Source organism: Oncorhynchus mykiss, chromosome 17 (genome assembly GCF_013265735.2).
Source record: "Oncorhynchus mykiss isolate Arlee chromosome 17, USDA_OmykA_1.1, whole genome shotgun sequence".
Taxonomy (NCBI): domain Eukaryota; kingdom Metazoa; phylum Chordata; class Actinopteri; order Salmoniformes; family Salmonidae; genus Oncorhynchus; species Oncorhynchus mykiss.
The window spans coordinates 64,845,197-64,872,493 of NC_048581.1; the positions used below are offsets into that span (position 1 = coordinate 64,845,197).

Below are 27,297 nucleotides of genomic sequence, written 5' to 3' on the forward strand. Positions count from 1 at the left end.
ATCCTGTCTGGTGCAGAGATCAACAAGGCCTATGGTGTCATCACTACCATGTCTCGCCACCTTGGCCTGGTAGAGGGCAAGGTTCTTGGCAGTCTGGCGAAGTACACTTCCAAGCAAGTGCTTTGGGATGGCGATGCAAATTATGGCAGTCGTGCCAACTTATCTAATCAGCAACCTGGTGGAAGGGAATTTGTAGATCTGAGGCTCTTTCCCCTGTTGCCTTCATCATCCTCCAAATCCCACCAACATCAACCACCTCAGAGCACAACTGGTCCTTGTTTGGGAACACACACACCAAAGCACGCAACAGGCTGACCAATACAAGGGTTGAAAAATTGGTGACTATCCAGGCAAATTTGAGGCTTTTTGAGCCTGATAACGAGCCATCCTCAACAAAGTTGGAAAGTGACAGTGAAGATGAGGTCTCAGAGTCAGATGTTCAAGAGGTGGACATTGAGGAGGTCCAGGGAGAAGACATGGAATCCTGAGAGAAAATCAACCAAAGCTTTAGTTTCTAGACTATAATTTTACGGATGTATGTTGAAAACCTTTTTGGGAGATGCGATGGATCATTGGGGATCATTCAATATTCCCTTTCTTTTGTTGTTTAGTGAAATCACCCCGTGTGAAGAGTCAACTCATTTAATTAGTTCAATCCGTAACTAAATTGTTTTATTTATTTATATTGGAAGGAAATCATTTGCAATTATGTCTACTTATGATAAGGTAAAATGTTTATGTTTCTGTCTCCATATGACATGGTAAACATATACAACGCAAAAAAACATCTACATTTAAATGGTATTAATATTCATTTGCATATATTTTCATTAATTCTCATATATTCCCGTTAATTCCCATATATTCCCGTTAATTCCCACGGAAAGTTTCCACCTCTGAATATTCCCCAAAATGTGCAACCCTAACTGTAGCTAACACTTTATGTATTTCTTGTTACATCTCCAACCTGGTACAACCCCAACTTCAATCGGAAAACCAGTCAGTTAGCAAACGACAGGAAACAGCACTTGGCCCCTGCCTGCCATTGTGAAAACCCTGAGTGTAATCCAGCACTAACACCTATATGGGCTTTAACGTTGTTTTTTTGCATTATATATATTTACCATGTCATATGGAGACAGAAACATAAACATTTTGGGTAAATGTCATCTTGAGTGAAACAGATGACCCAAGATCAATACCTAGTCAGTCCACTTGACATTGGTGAAAACAGGTCACATTGGTACCTTGACCTGAGTCACATAGTTGATATCTAGCCTATCAGTTGCTGAGGTCAAATTATAGTTGATGTAATTCTGTGAATGCCTAAGTTTTAGCTCACTTTCAAGGTGTTGGAAAGTACAGATGACCTGGGCTCAATACAATTTCCCCTGTGCTATTGTCTATGATCTCTACTAGTGTACTATAAAGATATTAGAATATCATCCTAATCATGTATTGTTTACGTGTACTTCTGAATGAGCATGGTGATGACCAATCCAGTTATATAAGGATGTGTTGGTGAAAGGGTTATCTGAAAGTCCACTTCAGATGCAATGAAGAATCCAGTCTATAACCATCCCAACTCTTCGCTCCATGGGTGTTATTGGCAGGGATAGATCAAATCACTTCCGTGCTTTTCGGACAGAGACGTGGCTCAACCGTTCATGGAGAAAATATAAACATTAATTTATAAACAGGGACAAGCAGGAGGGGGCTCTCACGCACACGTGCTCACGTCATCTCTGGTGGACCCGCCTTGTGATTTCCTATGCCAGGATGTGGTTTATACAGTAGATGCGCATGTAGCGGCTCGCATGGTTCTTCTGAATGGAACAATGTGACGGTCGGAAAGTGACAGCCTTAACCACTCGGGGTTAACGATTAAGCCTGGTACGGGCCGTTACCGTACATAAGGCATGCACACCTGCGCCCACACAGGCTGCAGCACACATTATAACCGAGTGCAGGATATGAGACAACCGTTGTGTGGCGTTCAGCAGTGCCCTCTGTTCTGCTTCTGTTTTGAGTTCTCTCGTCTCCTCTGTGGATCTACGCGGTTTAGGTAAAGAACTGTCTGTTATACCTGATGTGCTGGTACCGATCCAGACCTATTGGATGGGGATGCTGACCAAAGACTATTTTCATGTTTTATTACTCATTGCCCCCCCCCCCCCCCCCCCCCTCCCTCTCTCTGTCTCTCTCTCTGTCTCTCTCTCTCTCTCTCTCTCTCTCTCTCTGTGTGAATAAATGTTTATTATCGGTAAGGGAATATTTTTTGTTGTTGTCATGGCCACTTCAGAGAATATTTCCTGCCTCATGTTAGCGTTATGTTATGGCTAGTTTATCTGTCAAGCCAGTTGCTTGAACTATTTCATTAGACATAACTGGGCTGGCTACACTTTGAGAGAAAAAATCCACATGATCTGTCATTTAATACAGCGATCGTGTTGGAATTATTACTAAAACAGGAGGGTTCCCCCTATTCAGCTACGACCAAGCTTGTACTAATTTACGCCTTTGCCATGTTGGGCTGCGGGGTATTGGTCTTGACTACTAAACAGAGCAAAGGATTGTTCCCGGACCAGGGGGGAAACCAAATGCGCACTGACGTTTCAGCGTATCCTCTACGGATGTCATAACATGCTGGGAGAGAATCAGCGTTAGAGGATGTACACCTTGATTGAAGGCAGATTATTTATAGCCGGTCAGAGGAAATTACATGTTTGGCGCTGTATCCTGTATATATACCCGTTTGTAAACGTTCCTATAGGCAACCCCTCTTCACAACGCCAAACAAGAGTGTAAAAGCGTGGAGAGGTGTTGGCACAAAACACCGCTTTTAACGGTTAGCCGAACCTTAGTAAACTCATCTTGAAGTAGACAGCTGAAAGTAAATGCTGATTTAGGTGGGCTAGAGCCTAAGTGTTTAAGGGTTCTGTTCATCCATAGATCATGATCATGTCAAGAAATGATGCCGCTGTGGAATTAGGTAACAATGTAGGCCTATTGATATGGATATCACCCGTTTGAGGATAACATAGGCAAACAACCTAAAATTGTATTTTTAAATATCTCACCAGTGCCTACCAAATACATTCAGTATTGCCATGTCCATTCCTGTCATGTACTGTCATGTTGTGTCTTGTCTCTGTCCTTTCCCTTCACCCTGTCTCCCTCTGCTGGTCGTTGTTAGGTTACCTTTTCTCCCCCTCTTTCCCCCAGCTGTGCCTTGTCTCCTCCTAACCACCTCGTCACCCCTTTTCCCACCTGTTCCCTTTTTCCCTCTGATTAGGTCCCTATATCTCTCTCTGTTTCTGCTCCTGTCCTTGTCGGATTCTTGTTTGTAGTGTTTCATGCCTGAACCAGACTATCGTCATGTTTGCTGTAACCTTGTCCTGTCCTGTCGGAATCTGGCGGTCTATCTGAGCCTACCTATGTTTGGTTATTAAAGAAGCTCTGTTTAAGTTAATTCGCTTTTGGGTCCTCATTCACTCACCGTAACAGAAGAATCCGACCAAGAATGGACCCAGCGACTTCGGATCCTCTCCACTCAGCCGTCGAGATCCAGGGAGCGATGCTAGGCAGACACGAGCAGGAATTGTCTGCTGCTCGACATGCCGTTGAGACCCTGGCCACCCAAGTCTCCAACCTCACAGAACAGGTTCACCATCTCCGCCTCGATCCACCGGCCACTTCCAGGGCTTTCGAATCTCCGGAGCCCAGAATCAATAACCCGCCGTGTTACTCTGGGGAGCCCACTGAATGCCGCTCGTTCCTCACCCAGTGTGATATTGTGTTTTCTCTCCAGCCCAACACTTACTCCAGGAGCACTGCTCGTGTCGCCTACGTCATATCTCTCCTTATTGGACGGGCTCGTGAGTGGGGCACGGCAATCTGGGAGGCAAGGGCTGAGTGTACTAACCAGTATCAGGACTTTAAGGAGGAGATGATACGGGTTTTTGATCAATCTGTTTTTGGGGAGGAGGCTTCCAGGGCCCTGTCTTCCCTAAGTCAAGGCAATCGATCCATAACAGACTACTCTATTGAGTTTCGCACTCTTGCTGCCTCCAGTGGCTGGAACGAGCCGGCTTTGCTCGCTCGTCTTCTGGAGGGTCTCCGCGCAGAGGTAAAGGATGAGATTCTCTCCCGGGAGGTTCCTTCCAGCGTGGATTCCTTGATTGAACTCGCTATTCGCATTGAGCGACGGGTTGATCTTCGTCACCGAGCTCGTGGAAAGGAGCTCGCGTTCTCCGTTGCCCCCCTCTCCGCATCACTACCATCTTCCTCTGCCGGCTCGGGAGCTGAGCCTATGCAGCTGGGAGGTATCCGCATCTCGACTAAGGAGAGGGAACGGAGAATCACCAACCGCCTCTGTCTCTATTGCGGTTCTGCTGGTCATTTTGTCACTTCATGTCCAGTAAAAGCCAGAGCTCATCAGTAAGCGGAGGGCTACTGGTGAGCGCTACTACTCCTGTCTCTCCTTCAAGATCCTGCACTACCTTGTCGGTCCATCTACGCTGGACCGGTTCGTCAGCTTCCTGCAGTGCCTTAATAGACTCTGGGGCGGAGGGCTGTTTTATGGACGAGACCTGGGCTCGGGAACATGACATTCCTCTCAGACAGTTAAGGGAGTCCACGGCCTTGTTCGCCCTGGATGGTAGTCCTCTCCCCAGGATTCAGCGTGAGACGCTACCTTTAACCCTCACTGTTTCTGGTAATCATAGCGAAACCATTTCTTTTTTGATTTTTCGTTCACCTTTTACACCTGTTGTTTTGGGCCATCCCTGGCTAGTTTGTCATAATCCTTCCATTAATTGGTCTAGTAATTCTATCCTCTCCTGGAACGTCTCTTGTCATGTGAAATGTTTAATGTCTGCTATCCCTCCTGTTTCCTCTGTCTCTTCTTCACAGGAGGAGCCTGGTGATTTGACAGGGGTGCCGGAGGAATATCACGATCTGCGCACGGTGTTCAGTCGGTCCAGGGCCACCTCTCTTCCTCCACACCGGTCGTATGATTGTAGTATTGATCTCCTTCCGGGAACCACTCCCCCCCGGGGTAGACTATACTCTCTGTCGGCTCCCGAACGTAAGGCTCTCGAGGATTATTTGTCTGTAGCTCTTGACGCCGGTACCATAGTCCCCTCCTCCTCTCCCGCCGGAGCAGGGTTTTTTTTTGTCAAGAAGAAGGACGGGTCTCTGCGCCCCTGCATAGATTATCGAGGGCTGAATGACATAACAGTTAAGAATCGTTATCCGCTTCCTCTTATGTCCTCAGCCTTCGAGATCCTGCAGGGAGCCAGGTTTTTCACTAAGTTGGACCTTCGTAACGCTTACCATCTCGTGCGCATCAGGGAGGGGGACGAGTGGAAGACGGCGTTTAACACTCCGTTAGGGCACTTTGAATACCGGGTTCTTCCTTTCGGCCTCGCTAACGCTCCAGCTGTCTTTCAGGCATTAGTCAATGATGTCCTGAGAGACATGCTGAACATCTTTGTTTTCGTTTACCTTGACGATATCCTGATTTTTTCACCGTCACTCCAGATTCATGTTCAGCACGTTCGACGTGTCCTCCAGCGCCTTTTAGAGAATTGTTTTTTTGTGAAGGCTGAGAAGTGCACTTTTCATGCCTCCTCCGTCACATTTCTCGGTTCTGTTATTTCCGCTGAAGGCATTAAGATGGATCCCGCTAAGGTCCAGGCTGTCATTGATTGGCCCGTCCCTAAGTCACGCGTCGAGCTGCAGCGCTTTCTCGGCTTCGCGAACTTCTATCGTCGTTTCATCCGTAATTTCGGTCAGGTGGCAGCTCCTCTCACAGCCCTTACTTCTGTCAAGACGTGCTTTAAGTGGTCCGTTTCCGCCCAGGGAGCTTTTGATCTCCTCAAGAATCGTTTTACATCCGCTCCTATCCTTGTTACACCTGACGTCTCTAGACAGTTCGTGGTCGAGGTTGACGCGTCAGAGGTGGGCGTGGGAGCCATTCTTTCTCAGCGCTCCCTCTCTGACGACAAGGTCCACCCTTGCGCGTATTTTTCTCATCGCCTGTCGCCGTCGGAACGTAATTATGATGTGGGAAACCGCGAACTGCTCGCCATCCGGTTAGCCCTAGGCGAATGGCGACAGTGGTTGGAGGGGGCGACCGTTCCTTTTGTCGTTTGGACTGACCATAGGAACCTTGAGTACATCCGTTCTGCCAAACGACTTAATGCGCGTCAGGCGCGTTGGGCGCTGTTTTTCGCTCGTTTCGAGTTCGTGATTTCTTATCGTCCGGGCTCTAAGAACACCAAGCCTGATGCTTTATCTCGTCTCTTCAGTTCTTCAGTAGCCTCCACTGACCCCGAGGGGATTCTCCCTGAGGGGCGTGTTGTCGGGTTGACTGTCTGGGGAATTGAGAGGCAGGTAAAGCAAGCGCTCACTCACACTCCGTCGCCGCGCGCTTGTCCTAGGAACCTTCTTTTCGTTCCCGTTCCTACTCGTCTGGCCGTTCTTCAGTGGGCTCACTCTGCCAAGTTAGCCGGCCACCCTGGCGTTCGGGGTACGCTTGCTTCCATTCGCCAGCGTTTTTGGTGGCCCACCCGGGAGCATGACACGCGTCGTTTCGTGGCTGCTTGTTCGGTCTGCGCGCAGACTAAGTCCGGTAACTCCCCTCCTGCCGGCCGTCTCAGGCCGCTTCCCATTCCCTCTCGACCGTGGTCTCACATCGCCTTAGATTTTGTCACCGGACTGCCTTCGTCAGCAGGGAAGACTGTTATTCTTACGGTTGTCGATAGGTTCTCTAAGGCGGCTCATTTCATTCCCCTTGCTAAGCTTCCTTCTGCTAAAGAGACGGCACAAATCATCATCGAGAATGTTTTCAGAATTCATGGCCTTCCGTCAGACGTCGTTTCGGACAGAGGTCCGCAATTCACGTCTCAATTTTGGAGGGAGTTTTGCCGTTTGATTGGGGCTTCCGTCAGTCTCTCTTCCGGCTTTCACCCCCAGTCTAACGGTCAAGCAGAACGGGCCAATCAGACTATTGGTCGCATCTTACGCAGTCTTTCTTTTCGCAACCCTGCGTCTTGGTCAGAACAGCTCCCCTGGGCAGAATACGCCCACAACTCGCTTCCTTCGTCTGCGACCGGGCTATCTCCTTTTCAGAGTAGCCTCGGGTACCAGCCTCCGCTGTTCTCATCTCAGTTCGCCGAGTCCAGCGTCCCCTCCGCTCAGGCTTTTGTCCAACGTTGCGAGCGCACCTGGAAGAGGGTCAGGTCTGCACTTTGCCGTTATAGGACGCAGACTGTGAGGGCTGCTAATAAGCGTAGAACTAAGAGTCCTAGATATTGTCGCGGTCAGAGAGTTTGGCTCTCCACTCAGAACCTTCCCCTTAAGACGGCTTCTCGCAAGTTGACCCCGCGGTTCATTGGTCCGTTCCGTATTTCTCGGGTCATTAATCCTGTCGCAGTTCGACTTCTTCTTCCGCGATACCTTCGTCGCGTCCACCCGGTCTTCCATGTCTCCTGCATCAAGCCCGTCCTTCGCGCCCCCGCTCGTCTTCCCCCCCCCCCCCCCCCATCCTTGTCGAGGGCGCACCCATCTACAGGGTCCGTAGAATTTTGGACATGCGTCCTCGGGGCCGTGGTCACCAGTACCTCGTAGATTGGGAGGGGTACGGTCCTGAGGAGAGGAGTTGGGTTCCCTCTCGGGACGTGCTGGACCGTGCGCTGATCGAGGATTTCCTCCGTTGCCGCCAGGTTTCCTCCTCGAGTGCGCCAGGAGGCGCTCGGTGAGTGGGGGGGTACTGTCATGTACTGTCATGTTGTGTCTTGTCTCTGTCCTTTCCCTTCACCCTGTCTCCCTCTGCTGGTCGTTGTTAGGTTACCTTTTCTCCCCCTCTTTCCCCCAGCTGTGCCTTGTCTCCTCCTAACCACCTCGTCACCCCTTTTCCCACCTGTTCCCTTTTTCCCTCTGATTAGGTCCCTATATCTCTCTCTGTTTCTGCTCCTGTCCTTGTCGGATTCTTGTTTGTAGTGTTTCATGCCTGAACCAGACTATCGTCATGTTTGCTGTAACCTTGTCCTGTCCTGTCGGAATCTGGCGGTCTATCTGAGCCTACCTATGTTTGGTTATTAAAGAAGCTCTGTTTAAGTTAATTCGCTTTTGGGTCCTCATTCACTCACCGTAACAATTCCATTGGACATTTGCGCGCAATAATGCCATTTAAAGGCAAATGGCTACAAAAGCCAATAAAACAGTTTGAATCAATTTTGTAAAGCTAATATTTCATGTGAACATGTAGCCTATGCATAAACGTTATTCTTATCTCTTCTCTTTCAGGAGAACCGTGGCCAGAGCACTGGAGGATAAGTACTTTTCCGCAGTTCAGTAACCCTATCCGTGCTGCAGATCTTTAAATACTCTTCATAAAATAACCACGTGGTGTAAGGTGAGACCTTCCCAGCCCCGGACACCGACTGGCGCGAGCTAGTCTTGAGAGAACTGTCAGAGTGCGTGCAGGACTGGACTGCGCTCTTGGATGACTTTCTGAAAATAACAACTGGACCTAGGCTACTTCATTTACCTTTTAAGACCAACTTTTCAATACCCTTTGGCTACCAGACGTTATTGACCAGATTATGCTATCAGATAACATTGACCAGATAACAATTTGTTTGTTTCTTTGTTTTTGATATATTTTTGGAAAATATATGTTTCATTCTTCTATCCATCTGCATACCTTGAGCACGCAGTGAATGGAGAACATACTCGAGCTTCTCCCGAAGCACCGGCAAGAGGGTACGCACGCCTGGGGGAGAGCGGCGACTCACACCTGCCTTTGCAGACGCAAGAGTAGCCTAGTTGCGCCCTTGAATCGTTTTTTTATTACCACATAATTTCGCGTTCGTGACCACACCTGAGTGCCACTCACTAGCATTTTTTAATGGGATAAATTATGTTGTGAGATCAGGTTATTAAAAACCGATCAAGGGAAATCTAAACTCAATTAAACGTCCCACACCTTTTGGCCATAGCCTATATTTCTCATTCAGTCTACTGTCCCCAAAAGCTTCCGCATGGTACTTTGGTCGAAAGATCAAGACAAACCGTTGGACACTGACATGTCATCGGGGGCGATAGAGATGAAGAAGGAAGTGGTGCCACCAGCATACCTCCACTCCAACGGTTCCGTTCACCCAGCCATCCTCACCGAGGACCCCGAGGAGATGAGACCGGAGGAGAGGGGCGAGTACGAGCTCACGGAGGTGACATCCGTCGCGGACAGGTCTGGTGAACCAGGAGATGAGGACCGGGAGATAGTGGTGATAGACTGTAGGGCGAATGCCAAGGGCCAGCGCGAGGAGGACGCTCTCCTGGAGAACGCCAGCCAGAGCAATGAGAGTGACGACATAAGCACTGACCAGAGCCCAGAGCCACCGGCGCCATTGAAGGAGACCTCCTTCTCTATTGGCCTCCAGGTAGTCTTACCGTTCCTGCTGGCCGGGTTCGGGACAGTGGCGGCGGGTATGGTGCTGGACATCGTTCAGGTGAGGAGAGACTATTTTGATGTTTATTGCTAATCGGGATGCTTGGGACGACCTAATTCCGACGTCACCCCATTGAAGAAGACATTTTAAACAGTTAAGGTAATGGTTAGGGTTTAGGGTAGGGTTGTCCCTAGGATTCTGATTAGTGTCTACCCTGTTTTGATTCACACCAATTTATTTCTGATGTGACAGGTAACATGGTCAGATAAAAACTCCTGAACCTACTGATTCAATCTGCAGTATGGACTAAGAAACAGAATGTTGAGACATAGTTCTTTTCCACCTGTAGGCTATAGACAACACTATTCCCTGTGTCAGGAACTGTACTGTAATGTGCTTATGCTACCTCATCCACAATCTAGTAGTCACTACAGTCCCAGTCCTATTAAGACAATAAGGGCCCAGTGTTCAGCCAATTGCTACAGTTGGGTTGTTAGTCATGCTTGTCACTGACACAAGGGAGGGAGGAAGTGGAATAGACACTGTTGCCTGTCTGATTGATTTAGTCACATATATTATTATATTAGTATGCATAACTAAACCTAAACTGAATAGCATTGCAATGTTTGGCCTAAGCTGCTGTCATTGTGTGATGATGAGCGATGACTACTAAGGGGCTGGTCTTGGGCATGTTTCAATGAACTGCTTGGTTCGAGTCAGATTGGCCCAGCGCCCGTCAATCCCTTTCCTGCCAGCCAATGTGACAGCTCAGCTCTGATGATGGACAGAATGGGAGGTTATCGGAGACCATGGGAGTATCTACGTAACATATGACCCCTTCACCCCCCACCTGGCACATGTTGGAACACAGTCTGTTCTTGGAAGGGGGAGGGGAGGTTGAGGAGGTAGAGAGGACAGCTGGGCCGTTTAATAAAGACTTGTCTGTTGATTTATCTGACATATCTGTGAATACTGCTGAGACAGAGACTCAAACACATAGGTTTATCCTCATGGTTCCGATTAAAAAGAATATAGCAGAACAGAATAGAATAACACAGAGAGTGGAACAGAGGATAGTATGTGCATGCAGCTGTAAAGTATAGTGGTTATTTCAGCCACTGTAGCTGACTGTAACCCGAAGGAGACCAACAACAGAACCGCTGGGTTCTGAGAGCCACAGGGAAAACAATTCAACTAACTTATAATTACTCTCCTTCCCACTTTCCTGTTGACTTGCCTGGTGTAAACTGGGTGTGGGTGTTATTGTTGGTATGTGTGTGTGTGAACACATGGTGTGGGTGTTATTGTTGGTACATGTGTGTGTGAACACTTGCGTACAAGTGTGTACAGTGTAAAAATACAGTCCTGGGCACCTGGCAGGTCATATATTTCTTTAAGGTCAGCCTCTGCTACAGATAAAGCTGGAGGTGCCTGGTTGCTGGGAGACCAAGCGCTGGCTCCGACTACCCATTTTGATGCCAACATGGTGTACCCCAGGAACTCTGGACAGAGAGAGAGAGAGAGGGGGAAGGAGGGAGGGAGAAGGAGAGGAGAGGGGTAAGTAGGGAGTGGAATGAACACACAGAGAGAGAGAGAGAGAGAGAGAGAGAGAGAGAGAGAGAGGGAAGGCAGAGAGGTGGGAAGGAGGGAGGGAGAAGGAGAGGAGAGGGGTAAGTAGGGAGTGGAATGAACACACAGAGAGAGAGAGAGAGGGAAGGCAGAGAGGGGGAAGGAGGGAGGGAGAAGGAGAGGAGAGAGGTAAGTAGGGAGTGGAATGAACACACAGAGAGAGAGAGAGAGAGAGAGAGAGAGAGAGAGAGAGAGAGAGAGAGAGAGAGAGAGAGAGAGAGAGAGAGAGAGAGAGGGAAGGCAGAGAGGGGGTAAGGAGGGAGGGAGAAGGAGATGAGAGGGGTAAGTAGGGAGTGGAATGAACACAGAGAGAGAGAGAGAGAGAGGGTGAAGAGGTAGAAAGTGCCTACCTGTGAGGTGGGAGTGGTTCTAGTGTTATAACTGTTGTTATAAGGACAGATTACTGCCTTACTGTGGTTTAAAGCCTGCACTCTCATGCCGTTAACCATGTCATGCCCTCTAATCAGGAATTGTTCACTCAGGAATTGTGTAACCAGAGCTCAGGAATTGTTCACTTCAGAATTTCTCTCTCTCCTTGTCTGTCTACCTCTCTCATTTTATAATTCGTTCATATCATGCTGATTCATCTAAGCAATTGTTGATCTCAGAGTCAATAACAACAGAAAGATAAAGATAAGAGAAAGTTATATCATTCCCTATGTGAAGAGACATAGTAATGACAATGTTGTTCAGTATAGTAAATGGTTCTAGAAGCTTGTCTAGTAGATTCTATCACATTCGAATTCCTCTCCCTTGACACTGCTAACTGCTAACTCAGCTAATCCCCTTCTGCCCTTGCAGGACGCAATTCTCTCTCTCTCTCTCTCTCTCTCTCTCTCTCTCTCTCTCTCTCTCTCTCTCTCTCTCTCATTAATTAAGCAAGCTGGCTCTGACTCAGATGTATGGTAGATGCAAAATATCTCATCCCCTCAGTGTGTGTGTGTGTGTTGCCCCTTGGCTCAGCTTCTGGAAAGGTAATGGTGGCCCAGGGTGATGCATGTACATGTTCTCAACAGCGTTCTCTACCATGTCTGTGTAAAATGTGACCCACCTCTTTAACTTCACTTAGTTTCCCCCTTTACACACAAACACACAAACATATGCACACACACCCTCTAGCCCAAATCCGCCAGAGTTGCCCAGGATAGACAACACAGGACAGTGTGGAAAAGGAAGGGACTGATTTATAAATACACTAGATGATTGATAATGGGTGCTGTGTTGAAGCCGAAAATGACTCCATCTTGCCACTCCCCCACCATGGCAAAAAATATTTTAGAAGCTATAGAAATATATTTATTAATATCTACATTAGTTTTTGCCACATTTACAGTGGGAAGAAAAAGTATGTGAACCCTTTAGAATTACCTGGTTTTCTGCATAAATTTGTCATCAAATTTAATCTGATCTTCATCTAAGTCACAACAATAGACAAACACAGTTTGCTTAAACTAATAACACATCAAGCAATTATATGTTTGCATGTCTTTATTGAACACACCGTGTAAACATTCACAGTGCAGGTTGGAAAAAGTATTTGAACCATTGGATTTAATAACTGGTTGACCCTCCTTTGGCAGCAATAACCTCAACCAAATGTTTTCTGTAGTTGCAGATCTTGTGAATAGTAAACTCAAATGTTGTGAGTGTTTTTTATGGGGCAGGGCAGCTCTAACCAAAATCGCCAATCACATCTCATTGATTCGACTCCAGGTTAGTTGACTCCTGACTCCAATTAGTTTTTGGAGAAGTCATTATCCTAGGGGTTCACATAATTTTTCCAACCTACACTTTTTCCAACCTGAATGTTTAAATTATGCATTCAATATAGACAAGAAAAATACAATAATTTGTGTTATTAGTTTAAGCAGACTGTGTTTGTCTATTGTGGTGACTTAGATGAAGTTCAGAACAAATTTTATGTCAAATTTATGCAGTAATCCAGGAAATTCCAAATGGTTCACATACTTTCTCTTGCCACTGTATTTTATTACAGCCACCTTAATGCATACATTTCAATTATATTATGTGTGCTAAACATTAAAAAAGAACATAAAAAAACATAAAACATGAAAAAAAACATAAAAAATATCAAATCATTTTCCTTAAAGTATAATTTTGAGAGATTGGGAATGTTACTGTCCCCACTAAAACAACAACAATACTTAAATACTTGAATCATTTCATTTAAATACTATAGAATTCCATGAATTACTATGGAGGACAGCTCCTACTGGGGGGTGCCAATATGGCCGACTCGTGGCTTTAAAGCCTTTCAATGGCCAAAGTTTTGCATCAACAAACCATGGTTTATAAACGTCATTGGTTCAGTACTGTCTTTCAACCTCAAGACACAGTGTCCCAAGACTGTCTGTCAATGCCAATCCATGAGCAGTGGGCTTGCTGAAATGGCCCTAGCTGAAATGGTCCTCTGAAATGGACACTTACTGTCAGTGGTAAAAATATTTGGAAGTACTTCTTAAGTACTGTAGTTTTTTGGGCTATTTGTACTTTATTTATTCATATTTTTGACAATTTTTACTTTTACTCCACTACATTCCTAAATACAATATCTACTTTTTACTCCCATACATTTTGCCTGACACTCAAAAGTACTCGTTACATTTTACACAATTTAGAACGTTTTCCACCACTGGTTACTGTAGGTCATTGAGAGGACTGGTCACAGATTTGTTCTTCGTTGGATGTGATTTTTGTGTTTACATTCCTAGGTATGTCAAAGGTCAAGACTGGTGCAATGGTTGTTTTTATGTTTGTCTGGAAGGAGGGTGATGCTTCCAGTAGAAAGGGAGAACACCCCACCCCAGATAGTGTTAGACACAGTTTATTGACATTCACAGATTAAATAGTGTAAATATGTGTGGTAACTTGTTTGTCTGCTGGTTTGTGGAATTTATCCTAGCTATCTGTCTCTCATCCGTCTTTCTGTCTGCCTTACACTGTGGCATCGGATGACGTGCAGATGACCAATATAAAACAGCAAGGCGAGACGTGGGTTCAGCCTCAGTGCCTCAAAAACAGACAAACAATCTAAAAATATAGGAAAACGTAAACAGGAAAACACAATCAACACAAAGGCCTCACAACAGCCAAGCCCTTTCTGCCCAAGGGAGGCCATTTTCGGTCAACCACATCCAGGGTTTCTACAGGAGCCAGTGTGAAACCAGAGTGTGGTCTTGGTCGCCTGTGGGAAACCAGAGTGTGGGCTTGGTCGCCTGTGGATCTGATTTAGCCTCATAATCTGGTAAATCCAGCGGTCTCTCTCATTTTAATCTGGAATGTTATCCACAGAAGATAATAAAGATATAATCTCTATGGTGCTAACAGTCATTTAATTGATCTGCTAAGCTCTTGTCACACACACTATCATGAATGACAAAATGGATGTCTCTCATCACCTCCCTCCCTTCACGTGCTTTCCTTATTTCCACTAAATATTTGCTTTAAACTTACATTTTCTGCCAGATCAGAGATCATTGAGGAATGGGCACAAGGAAAGGAAGCTTGTTTAGTTTATTGAGATCGAGCCAGGTTAGAGTGCAGTGCAGCACCGTCCCACAACTCCCTGCTCCTCTCCAGAATGGATCATCTGATACATACAGTGGGGTCTGACATTATTGACACCCTTTTTAAAGATGAGCAAAAATGACTGTATAAAATAAATAATTCAAACACTGAGCTATATCGTGTGTTCAAAAATATTGGTAAATGATGTTATTTTATACAGTGCCTTGCGAAAGTATTCGGCCCCCTTGAACTTTGCGACCTTTTGCCACATTTCAGGCTTCAAACATAAAGATATGAAACTATTTTTTTGTGAAGAATCAACAACAAGTGGGACACAATCATGAAGTGGAACGACATTTATTGGATATTTCAAACTTTTTTAACAAATCAAAAACTGAAAAATTGGGCGTGCAAAATTATTCAGCCCCCTTAAGTTAATACTTTGTAGCGCCACCTTTTGCTGCGATTACAGCTGTAAGTCGCTTGGGGTATGTCTCTATCAGTTTTGCACATCGAGAGACTGACATTTTTTCCCATTCCTCCTTGCAAAACAGCTCGAGCTCAGTGAGGTTGGATGGAGAGCATTTGTGAACAGCAGTTTTCAGTTCTTTCCACAGATTCTCGATTGGATTCAGGTCTGGACTTTGACTTGGCCATTCTAACACCTGGATATGTTTATTTTTGAACCATTCCATTGTAGATTTTGCTTTATGTTTTGGATCATTGTCTTGTTGGAAGACAAATCTCCGTCCCAGTCTCAGGTCTTTTGCAGACTCCATCAGGTTTTCTTCCAGAATGGTCCTGTATTTGGCTCCATCCATCTTCCCATCAATTTTAACCATCTTCCCTGTCCCTGCTGAAGAAAAGCAGGCCCAAACCATGATGCTGCCACCACCATGTTTGACAGTGGGGATGGTGTGTTCAGCTGTGTTGCTTTTACGCCAAACATAACGTTTTGCATTGTTGCCAAAAAGTTCAATTTTGGTTTCATCTGACCAGAGCACCTTCTTCCACATGTTTGGTGTGTCTCCCAGGTGGCTTGTGGCAAACTTTAAACAACACTTTTTATGGATATCTTTAAGAAATGGCTTTCTTCTTGCCACTCTTCCATAAAGGCCAGATTTGTGCAATATACGACTGATTCTTGTCCTATGGACAGAGTCTCCCACCTCAGATGTAGATCTCTGCAGTTCATCCAGAGTGATCATGGGCCTCTTGGCTGCATCTCTGATCAGTCTTCTCCTTGTATGAGCTGAAAGTTTAGAGGGACGGCCAGGTCTTGGTAGATTTGCAGTGGTCTGATACTCCTTCCATTTCAATATTATCGCTTGCACAGTGCTCCTTGGGATGTTTAAAGCTTGGGAAATCTTTTTGTATCCAAATCCGGCTTTAAACTTCTTCACAACAGTATCTCGGACCTGCCTGGTGTGTTCCTTGTTCTTCATGATGCTCTCTGCGCTTTTAACGGACCTCTGAGACTATCACAGTGCAGGTGCATTTATACGGAGACTTGATTACACACAGGTGGATTGTATTTATCATCATTTGTCATTTAGGTCAACATTGGATCATTCAGAGATCCTCACTGAACTTCTGGAGAGAGTTTGCTGCACTGAAAGTAAAGGGGCTGAATAATTTTGCACGCCCAATTTTTCAGTTTTTGATTTGTTAAAAAAGTTTGAAATATCCAATAAATGTCGTTCCACTTCATGATTGTGTCCCACTTGTTGTTGATTCTTCACAAAAAAATACAGTTTTATATCTTTATGTTTGAAGCCTGAAATGTGGCAAAAGGTCGCAAAGTTCAAGGGGGCCGAATACTTTCGCAAGGCACTGTATTAATACAGTTGCTCAGAGAAAGATATCTTATTTAACAAGAAATACTTATTTTTAAAGCTAGGGGTCAAAATTATAGATTGTAGATTGTTTGTCTGTTTTTGAGGCACTGAGGCTGAACCACGTCTCGCCTTGCTGTTTTATATTGGTCATCTGAACATCTTCCGATGCCACAGTGTAAGGCAGACAGAAAGAAGGATGAGAGACATATTCCTTAATTAATTGTTTTTTCTGTTTTTTTCTGAAAATTGCATTGTTGGTTAAGGGCTTATAAGTAAGCATTTCACTGTAAGATCTACACTTGTTGTATTCGGCGCATGTGGCAAATAAAATTTGATTTGAGGCCTGACATTCTCCTGTAGAATTCTCTGATACAGAGCAGAATTCATGGTTCCTTCTATTAAGGAAAGTCGTCCAGGTCCTGAGGCAGCAAAGCATCCCCAAACCATCACACTACCACCACTACGCTTGAATGCTGGTATGAGGGTTTTACTGTAGTTTCAGTGTTTGGTTCTCGCCAGGCATAATGGGACCCATGACCCCTAATCCCAATTGAGATGTTGTGGCAAGACTTGAAACGAGCAGTTCATTCTTGAAAAGCCACACGTGTTGTTGAGGTAAAGCAGTTCTGCATGGAAGAGTGGGCCAAAATCCCTCCACAGCGTCGTGAGAGACTGATCAACAACTACAGGAAGCGTTTGGTTGCAGTCATTGCAGCTAAAGGTGGCACAACCAGTTATTGAGTGTAAGGGGGCAATTAGTTTTTCACACAGGGGAATTGGGTGTTGCATAACTTTGTTAATTCAATAAATGAAAAAAGTATCAATTTTGTTTATTTGGTAACTTAGGTTCATTTGATCAAATATTTGGTTTTGGTTGAAGATCTGATAACATTCAGTATCAAAAATATACAAAAATAGATACAATCAGAAAGGGGTGAAGTACTTTTTCACAGCACTCTATATGCACAGCGGTTTCATTTAAGCAACAGTGGGCAAACGGGGCTGCATTACCTAACTCTGCAACCTGACCCCTTGGACGGCATACCACAGCCTGTATGCCTCTGATACATCATGATACTGACTGTCCACAGAGTTCGCAGAACTGGGGCTGGTCATTGGGGAGTGAGGGGGTTGTTGGCTGGGCTCCACTGTTCCATTGGAGATAACAACATATATCACAGCTGGAGAAGAGAGTAGAGAGAGGAGGAGAGGGTGAAAGGTGGGTAAGGAAAGGAAAAGGGGGTTTATGGAAGAGAGGCAGAGAGAGAGAGAAGTGGGTTTGGGAAGATAGAGAGATTGGGGAAAAGATTGTGGGTAGATAGGAAGGGAACGAGAGAGTGAATTGGGTTAAAGGGTAGAAATGACATGGGGGGGGGGGGGGGTCTAGGGGCACGAGGGGAATCAGAGCTGGGGTGGCAGAGTGCCAGGAGGTAGGGTGGTGGGGTCCCTGCGGAGTCGGCTGCTTTAAAGAGCCCAGGCTGCTGACCGACAGAGAGCAGCGGTGTTAACCTCCCACTGGGCACAGACAGTTCAACATATATTTTGGATTTACAAAATAGATGTTCAACTAACATGAATTCAATGTGAAATCAACCAAAAATTGCACCGTGTCATTGGATTTAGGTTAAAAGTGGGTTGAAAAACAGATGAAATTCCCTTAGGTTGATGACTTTTGGCAAATTCAATCAGTGTTCACATCAAATTATTTTGTTAATAAATGTGGAAACGACATTGATTCAACCAGTTTTTGCCCAGTAGGCAGGACAACGTCATCTAGGTATTATTCCTCTCCTCTTTTCTCCTCTCCATTCTCTCTTCTTCTCTCCTCTCCTCCTCTCCATTCTCTCTTCTTCTCTCCTCTCCTCTCCTTTCTCTCTTCTCTTCTTCTCTCCTCTTTTCTTTTCTCCTCTCCATTCTCTCTTCTCTTCTTCTCTCCTCTCCTCTTTTCTCCTCTCCATTCTCTCTTCACTCCTCTCCTCCTCTCCATTCCCTCTTCTCTTCATCTCTCCTCTCCTCTCCATTCTCTCTTCTCTTCTTCTCTCCTCTCCATTCTCTCTTCTCTCCTCCTCTCCATTCTCTCTTCTCTTCTTCTCTCCTCTCCTCCTTTCCATTCTCTCTTCTCTTCTCTCCTCCTCTCCTTTCTCTGACAGCCTCTCAGTATTGATTAAACTGTGGGCTGGCTGGGCTGAGCTGTAAGTGCTGGGGGCCAGTGGGACTGGCTCTAAATATCAGCACTTTCTCTGTTGATGGATCAATGTTCAGCCCCAACCTTATACCCCAGACTTATACCCCCGTCCCAGCCTTGGCTAACCCAGCCCATCCCTAGCTATTTACCCCAAACTCATCCTCATACCCTAGCCCCACTCTGCTTCTCCTCCCATTGCACTGGGCTAATGGAGAAACACCAGAGATGTACTTCACCCCACCCAGTCTTTTGAAAAAAATATATATATTTAACTAGGTAAGTCAGTTAAGAACAAATTCTTATTTACAATGAAGGCCTACACCGGCCAAACCCAGACGACGCTGGGCCAATTGTGCGCCGCCCTATGGGACTCCCAATCACAGCCGGTTGTGATGCAGCCTGGATTCAAACCAGGGTGTCTGTAATGACGCCTCTAGCACTGAGATGTAGTGCCTTAGACCACTGCGCCACTCGGGAGCCCAAAATCATTAGTTCAGGGACTCATAGAGACCATCTCAAGGGCTGGAAAACAGCCAAAGAGGGGGCCAAAGTGGGCCAGTAATCAACTCCAGTACCACAGAGTCATCCACTGAATTTACATTTGATTCTATAACACCTTAGCTGCGTGAGCACATGCATTTGTGTGTATGATTTATTTATTTCCACAAGCCTAAATTACCTTTCAGATTGACACTGAACAAAAATATAATGCAACATGGGACAAGTGTTGGTCCCATGTTTCAGGGTGCTGAGGAGTATTTCTGCCCTTTTGTGGGGGGAAAACTCATTCTGATTGGTAGGGCCTGGCTCCCCAGTCGGTGGGCCTGGCTGCCAAGTGGGTGGGCCTGGCTGCCAAGTGGGTGGGCCTATGCCCTCCAAGGCCCACCCATAGCTGCACCACTGCCCAGTCATTTGAAATCCATAGTTTAGGGCCTCATTTATTTATTTCAATTGACTGATTTCCTTACATGAACTGTAACTCACTAAAGTCTTTGAAATTGTTGCATGTTGTGTTTATATTTTTGTTCAGTATAGCTGCTCTTGCTCCTTGCTGACTTTGCCTCAAGTTGTTCGCTGTGGAAAGGTAGGGTAATTGTGCTGAGGCAGTGAGGTAGCAGGCAGATGGAGGGTTACATTAAAACACTGTGGGTTGCAAGTACTGTACGAAAGGTGATAATAAAATGTCCTCTTGTCCACTGTTGTTCCGCGGAGAGAGAGAGGCTGGTGGAGAGAGAGAGCAAGAGAGAGAGAAGGCGCGGGTGGAGGTTGAGAGAAGAGAGGGAGAGAGAAGTGGCAGAAAGAGGGTGGTGAATTGCTGCAGTGTGAGGTCAAAATGACCTTGCTCCTCTCCAGAGTGAATAAGATCACATGATCCCAACATAGTCTCGACAAATAGAATATTACTAAGATGAGACAGAGATCAGGTTTCAGATTGAATCAATATCAAACTCAATATCAGCAAGACATTGTCGACCTCAGCAGTGTCCAGTGTGTTCCGCTGTTGGGTTTGTAATATAATGAGATATTGTAGCATGAAAACTCAGTGATAACTGCATCACAATAACTGTATCACAATCGAAATCAGACTTTATACTAATTTGTAGGTCAGTAAAGGTTATTTTGTTGTGTAGGTGGCGTGTTGTATTGTGCAGTAGTGGTGCGTTGGTAAATTCCCTGGGGAAGACAAGCCAGGAAAAAAGCCATATTGCAACCTGTTGTGATAACTGCATTGTTTGTGCAATTAACCTTTCTAGGACTGGCCAAATACAAATCAACAGAAATCTCATAAATCAAATTTCTCAAACATACAAGTATTAGGCACCATTTTAAAGATAAAATTCTCGTTAATCCAGCTACAGTGTCTGATTTCAAAAATGCTTTACAGCGAAAGCTCCAAAAACGATTATGTTAGGTCACCACCAACTCACAGAAAAACACAGGCATTTTTCCAGCCAAAGAGAGGAGTCACAAAAAGCACAAATAGAGATAAAATGAATCACTAACCTTTGATGATCTTCATCAGATGACACCCATAGGACTTCATGTTACACAATACATGTATCTTTTGTTCGGTAAAGTTCATATTTATATCCAAAAATCTAATTTTACATTGGCATGTTATGTTCAGTAGTTCCAAAACATGCAGTGATTTTGCAGAGAGCCACATTAATTTACAGAAATACTCATTATAAATGTTGATGAAAATACATGTGTTATACATGGAAATATACATAAACTTCTCCTTAATGCAACCGCTGTGTCAGATTTCAAAAAAACTTTACGGAAAAAGCATAATCTGAGTACGGCGCTCAGAGCCCAAAACAGCCAAAATATCCGCCATGTTGCGCAGTCAACATTAGTCATAAATAGCATTATAAATATTCACTTACCTTTGACGATCTTCATCGGAATGCACTCCCAGGAATCCCAGTTCAACAATAAATGTTTGATTTGTTCAATAATGTCCATCATTTATGTCCAAATAGCTTCTTTTGTTAGGGCAAATCCAAACGCTTGTTCAGGTCCAGTCGGACGAAAAGTTCAAAAAGTTATATTACAGGTCGAAGAAACTTGTCAAACTAAGTATAGAATCAATCTTTAGGATGTTTTTAAATGTTCAATAATGTTCCAACTGAAGAATTCCATTGTCTGTAGAAAAGCAGTGGGAATGAGAGATACCTCTCATGTGAACACGCGTGACTGAGAACGAGGCTGCTGCCAGACCCCTTAGTCAAACAGCTCTCATTCGCTCCCACTTCACAGTAGAAGCCTGAAACAACGTTCTAAAGACGGTTGACATCTAGTGGATGTCGTTAGGGGCCGAGTTCAAAAACTACAAACCTCAGATTTCCCACTTCCTGTTTGGATTTTTTCTGGTTTTTGCCTGCCATATGAGTTCTGATATACTCACAGACATCATTCAAACAGTTTTAGAAACTTCAGATTGTTTTCTATCCAATAATAATAATATGCATATATTAGCATCTGGGACTGAGTAGGAGGCAGTTCATTCAAAAGTGAAAATGCTGCCTCCTATCCCAAAGAAGTTAACCAGTTTGTTCATACGCCACTGTCATATACAGTACAATAAGGCAGAGACAACAAAAAGACAACAGTCACACAGTGGCGGAATAAATTCAACCACACATACATTTGTTTCATCACAAAACCGGAGAGCAACATCCGTCTGCTGAAGTTCACAATAGCAAGTATTCCATCTAACAAAGAGTGGTCAAGCAAGTTAATATTTCCGACAGTTTACTAAACAATTACTGATTTAGAACCACGGGGAGTTACAGCAAGTCAGCACAAAGACAACTGGTGCACTTCCTCTGCCATTCCAGAACCATTCCCTCTGGGCAAAAACTGTTTGAATGAACATTGTTTCCAAATCATTTAAATAACAAAACATCAATGTGATGACGTTGAATCCATGTGGAAAACTGATTGGATTTGCAAAAAGTCATCAACGTCAGGGAATTGCTTATTTTTATCACCCAACTTTTACATTTTACATTTGTGCCCAGTTGGTTTCAACTTAAACGTAATCAAATCAACTAGGCTATATATACTTATCCTAATACAGTGAAAACAAACTTAAACACACCAAAGACAATTTAGTCCTATCAACTAGACTGGCTGAACTCCAAAGCAATTGTCCTCTCTTTTATGTTGCCAAAATGGTCTATGACTGTCAAACAATAGTACACACTTTTAGTTTTAGCCAGCTAGACTAGGCTAGCTGGCTAAAACACTTGCCAGGCCCCTGACTTCCTTGATTTGGCATGAACCAGTTAAGTTAGCTGCGTCAGGACCACCCACAGTTGAGCTCAGCTGAACACTGATTGGATAATTATTTTATATATTTTTTTATGAATGAAGGTCAAATGCTGGAATCAATTAATGAAATGCTACGGTGGCAACATGTCATACTATTTTTGTCGAGACAGCATCATATACTTGGGCTACACATACTGAGATAGCGGGGCGCTGTTTCCCTCACTCGGATGATTTCTCCGGTGAGAATTGAAGGACAATTATGAAAAGACAGAGAGACGAAAAAGAAGTTGTTATATAATAAAAATGGTTTTAATGATCACATTTTTGGGGAAGCCTGGCTTCCCTTGGCATCCATGAATACACACCTGGTATTGTGTTGTGTGTAGTTGTGTAATTGTGTGTTGTTGTGTTGCAGCACTGGACGGTGTTTACGGAGGTGACAGAGGTCTTCATCCTGGTCCCGGCGCTGCTGGGGTTAAAGGGCAACCTGGAGATGACATTGGCCTCCAGACTATCAACAGCAGTGAGTGTGTTTTGTTCTGGTCTCTACATTTGGCAACCATTGTGTTGCTATACTGTTTGGATTAATCAGGCGCAGCAGAGTGTAACACTAGAAACCATAACATTATCATAATGTTCTTGTCAGAATAATCAGGCGCAGCAGAGTGTAACACTAGAAACCATAACATTATCATAATGTTCTTGTCAGATTAATCAGGCGCAGCAGAGTGTAACACTAGAAACCATAACATTATCATAATGTTCTTGTCAGATTAATCAGGCCCACTGGTTTTAACAATACAGTTGTGGCAAAAAGTTTTGAGAATGACACAAATATTAATTTCCACAAAGTTTTCAGTGTCTTTAGATATTTTTGTCAGATGTTACTATGGAATACTGAAGTATAATTACAAGCATTTCATAAGTGTCTAAGACTTTTATTGACAATTACATAAAGTTGATGCAAAGAGCCAATATTTGCAGTGTTGACCCTTCTTTTTCAAGACCTCTGCAATCCGCCCTGGCATGCTGCCAATTAACTTCTGGGCCACATCCTGACTGATGGCAGCCCATTCTTGCATAATCAATGCTTGGAGTTTGTCAGAATTTGTGGGTTTTTGTTTGTCTACCCGCCTCTTGAGGATTGACCACAAGTTCTCAATGGGATTAAGGTCTGGGGAGTTTCCTGGCCATGTTCCCTGAGCCACTTAGTTATCACTTTTGCCTTATGCAAGGTGCTCCATCATGCTCCATCATGCTGGAAAAGGCATTGTTCATCACCAAACTGTTCCTGGATGGTTGGGAGAAGTTGCTCTCGGAGGATGTGTTGGTACCATTCTTTTTAGTCATGGCTGTGTTCTTAGGCAAAATTGTGAGTGAGCCCACACTCCCTTGGCTGAGAAGCAACCCCACACATGAATGGTCTCAGGATGCTTTACTGTTGGCATGACACAGGACTGATGGTAGTGCTCACCTTGTCTTCTCCGGACAAGCTTTTTTCCGTATGCCCCAAACAATCGGAAAGGGGATTCATCAGAGAAACTGACTTTACCCCAGTCCTCAGCAGTCTAATCCCTGTACCATTTGCAGAATATCAGTCTGTCCCTGATGTTTTTCCTGGAGAGAAGTGGCTTCTTTGCTGCCCTTCTTGACACCAGGCCATCCTCCAAAAGTCTTTGCCTCACTGTGCGTGCAGATGCACTCACACCTTCCTGCTGCCATTCCTGAGCAAGCTCTGTACTGGTGGTGCCCCGGAAAAGTTTGTTATTTTAATCACTCACTTGGAACCTCTCAAGTGATTGTTCAACAGTCAAAAGTCATAGGTGATGATTGCTAAATGTTATTTATCTTGGGTTGTGACCTGACCTCTGGCCAACATTCCACTCCCCTGCTCTACTGATCCAACACAGCTATCTGATCCAGCGTCAACCTGCCCTAGGTGTATGGGAGTGTGTAATCAGTTTGGACACCTGTTGACCTGTCTCCTCTCCAGACGTAACAATGTCTGAAGGATTGTGTCAATGGGAAAATATTTTCAGAAGGGCTGAATATCTCACACATACACTTTATCAACAACAACACTTACCAACCTGACAACCAAGTGTTGTTTGCATTTTCTCGCTAGACTTTAGTCAGTTGAGTTTTGTACTGTATGTTTCTGGTTTCGTAAGACATTTGACAGGCTAACTAACCGTAACAGATCCCAGCTTTCCTGTTATTTCTCTGGTTTAAACTGATTTCTCTGATTTTGCTCAACGTTTAACGCCATGGGTCTGTTGTACCTGCCACCAGGCAAGTGTTTAAATCTCTATTAGGCTCTTAGATCATGAGCTAACACTCAGCTAACCACACCATTAGAACAACACAACACTATTGTCCATTGTAGGCAGCAGGCAGAGGGGTCATTGGGACACTGGTGTTGTTAACAGGAGGCGCTAGCTAGCCTAGCCTCCTATCCCTGGAGCTATGTGGTGCTAAATGCGAATTAGTCCACTGCTGCTCTTAAGTACACCAATCCACACATTCCTTCCATTGGCTTGTGGGAAAACAGGCTGACAAACACAGCAGAATGTGATAAGCTTTTCCAGTTCTTTCCTGTCCTGATTATTAAAGACATGCACGGGAATTTTGGCGACTAGTGAGTCATTTTTAAACCTCCCGCTTTGGACAGGATGTGTCTATGAGCAGAATTACTGTTTTATGTCAATTAGCAACACAATCCCTAGTTTGAAAGCAACTGTTTACTGGAAGCTGTACAGTGCCATTTTACACCACATGGGTCCTTAGCAATTGAAGTTCCAGTGAATGAGGTTCAGCCCATCTGCATTTGAGTGACAGCTAGCAAGATGCACAAACAGTTGAGTGAGAGAGAGAGAGCAATGATGTGGTGCACATATCTGCACATATACAGTATGACGTAGTACGCAATTCATTATAGGGTTTCTTAAGAAATCATGGCATGTGTTTATTGATATTACTGTGGTGGGTATACGTACCCCGTTCCAGGATGAGAAGCTTCTCCATTGCGTTTCCTGGCTGTTTCCTTGTCGAGGCTGTTTCTTTGCTGAGGCTTGATGACAAGGGAGCTTAGTGTGTATTGTGTGGCAGGTGACCTGAGTATGTAATGTGTATGGTATGATAGACTCCCCGTATATCCCCGAGTTATTATTTTTCTTTGAGGATCTTGGCTGGCCCCGGTCGGCCACGTTTCTTTCCATGGCATTACTAATTATCAGCAGATTAAGCCCACTGTAAGTTTCCTAATGCACTTATCAAATAAAAAAGAACCCCCAGGGGCTAAGGCAGAATGCCATACACATGACAACGCTTCTCCTTGAATTGCTTGTTATTTTGGTCTGCTGTAACTTGTCATCTTTGTTTAAAGAGTAGGAGAGGAAATGAGGCTAGTATAATTCTCTCTCTCTCTCTTTCTTTCTTTCTTTCTTTCTTTCTTTCTCTTTCTTTCTTTCTTTCTTTCTCTTTCTTTCTTTCTTTCTTTCTTTCTTTCTTTCTTTCTTTCTTTCTTTCTTTCTTTCTCTCTCTCTCTCTCTCTCTCTCTCTTTCTTTCTTTCTGTCTCTCTTTCTGCCCCTCTATCTCTCTCCCTCCCTTTTTTTCCTTCTTACAAACATTTGTTTTTGTAACTCTCTATGATCCTTGTTTGTGACCCTAATTGACTATAAGTATTGGAATAATCATATTTAGTGAATGACTGCAGGCATGCATAATCGCATTAGCTACCACACAGTGTTGAGAGCCAGCTTACTGCATCATGTCATCTGTCTTTTTTTACATAGCTGGGTAATCAATGCAAGGATTAGTGGAAGAGAGGAAGGAAGGAGAGATGGGTTTCAAAAACAGCTGCTGACTCAGTCTTCCTCTTATTAACTCTCTGCCACACACACACTCGGATACTCACAGGCACACACAAATAAAAATACTGCCATGCTGATACTGAGGCAGAGTTGCTGTAACTGAATCAGGATCACATGAGTGGCAGTAGTGTTTAGTACTAGCCCCATATGTGTGTTCACATTGGGAACAGAAGCTCAAGCTGAGACCTAGATGCCAATGTGGTCTGGCTCTGAGCCAACTTCTCCATTCAAACTCTCTCTCTCTCTCTCTCGCTCCCCTCTCTCTATCTCTTTCATCTCTCGCTCCCCTCTATCTCTCTCTCTCTCTCTCTCTCTACTCACTTTCACTCTCACTCTTGCTCTCTGCTCTCTCCTTCAAACATGTTCTTTTCTCTCCTTCCAAAGCATTCTCTCTGTTTTTGGCAGTCATATGGCTAGTCACTAGAGCTTGATGTAGTGTTGGGGGTGGGGGGGAGAAGATACTCAGCATTTCACCCTGTTTGAATACTTAGAAAAAGCATCCTTCCTTCTGCCTTTCAGAGGAGTAGCCTAATCACAGATCTAATATGATATTAATTAATTTGCATAGCTCATCCAGTTGTATGTATAGTTGTGTAACAAATCTGTAAAGAGCATCCACAGTAACGATCACTTTTACATCATGCCATCTTGTTTCCTACATAACTGGGTAATCAATGGAAGGATCCGTGAATGAGAGGAAGTAAAGAGAGATGGGTTTCAAACACAGCCACTGACTCAGTCTTCCTCTATCAGCTCTCTGCTACACACACACATACACACCTGTCCTGCTACAGCTCTAAGGGCCTTTTCCCCGACACATTAAGCCTAGTCTTGGACGGGGAAGTATTTTCATTTGAGATCCTCCATTGATAATGCTTCTTAGTCCAATCTTAGGAGCTAGGGTTAAGGTTAGGGTTAAGGTTAGGGTAAGAGTATGGGTTAGGTTTAGGGTTAGGGGTTAGGGAAAATAGGATTTTGAATGGGACTGAATTGTGTGTCCCCA

The 27,297-nt window shown here is 44.5% G+C and overlaps 1 protein-coding gene across 1 annotated transcript in view; it reads left to right on the plus strand.

Moving 5' to 3' along the window:
- Positions 1-1,771: 1,771 nt before the first annotated feature.
- Positions 1,772-27,297, plus strand: part of LOC110494391 (solute carrier family 41 member 1) — a 34,184-nt gene continuing 8,658 nt past the window's right edge. Inside the window, exons 1-3 of the mRNA XM_036950443.1 lie at positions 1,772-2,065; positions 8,314-9,521; positions 22,837-22,944. Coding sequence (XP_036806338.1) covers positions 9,051-9,521; positions 22,837-22,944 — 579 coding nt within the window. The 5' untranslated portion in view covers positions 1,772-2,065; positions 8,314-9,050. The remainder of the gene's footprint in view (positions 2,066-8,313; positions 9,522-22,836; positions 22,945-27,297) is intronic.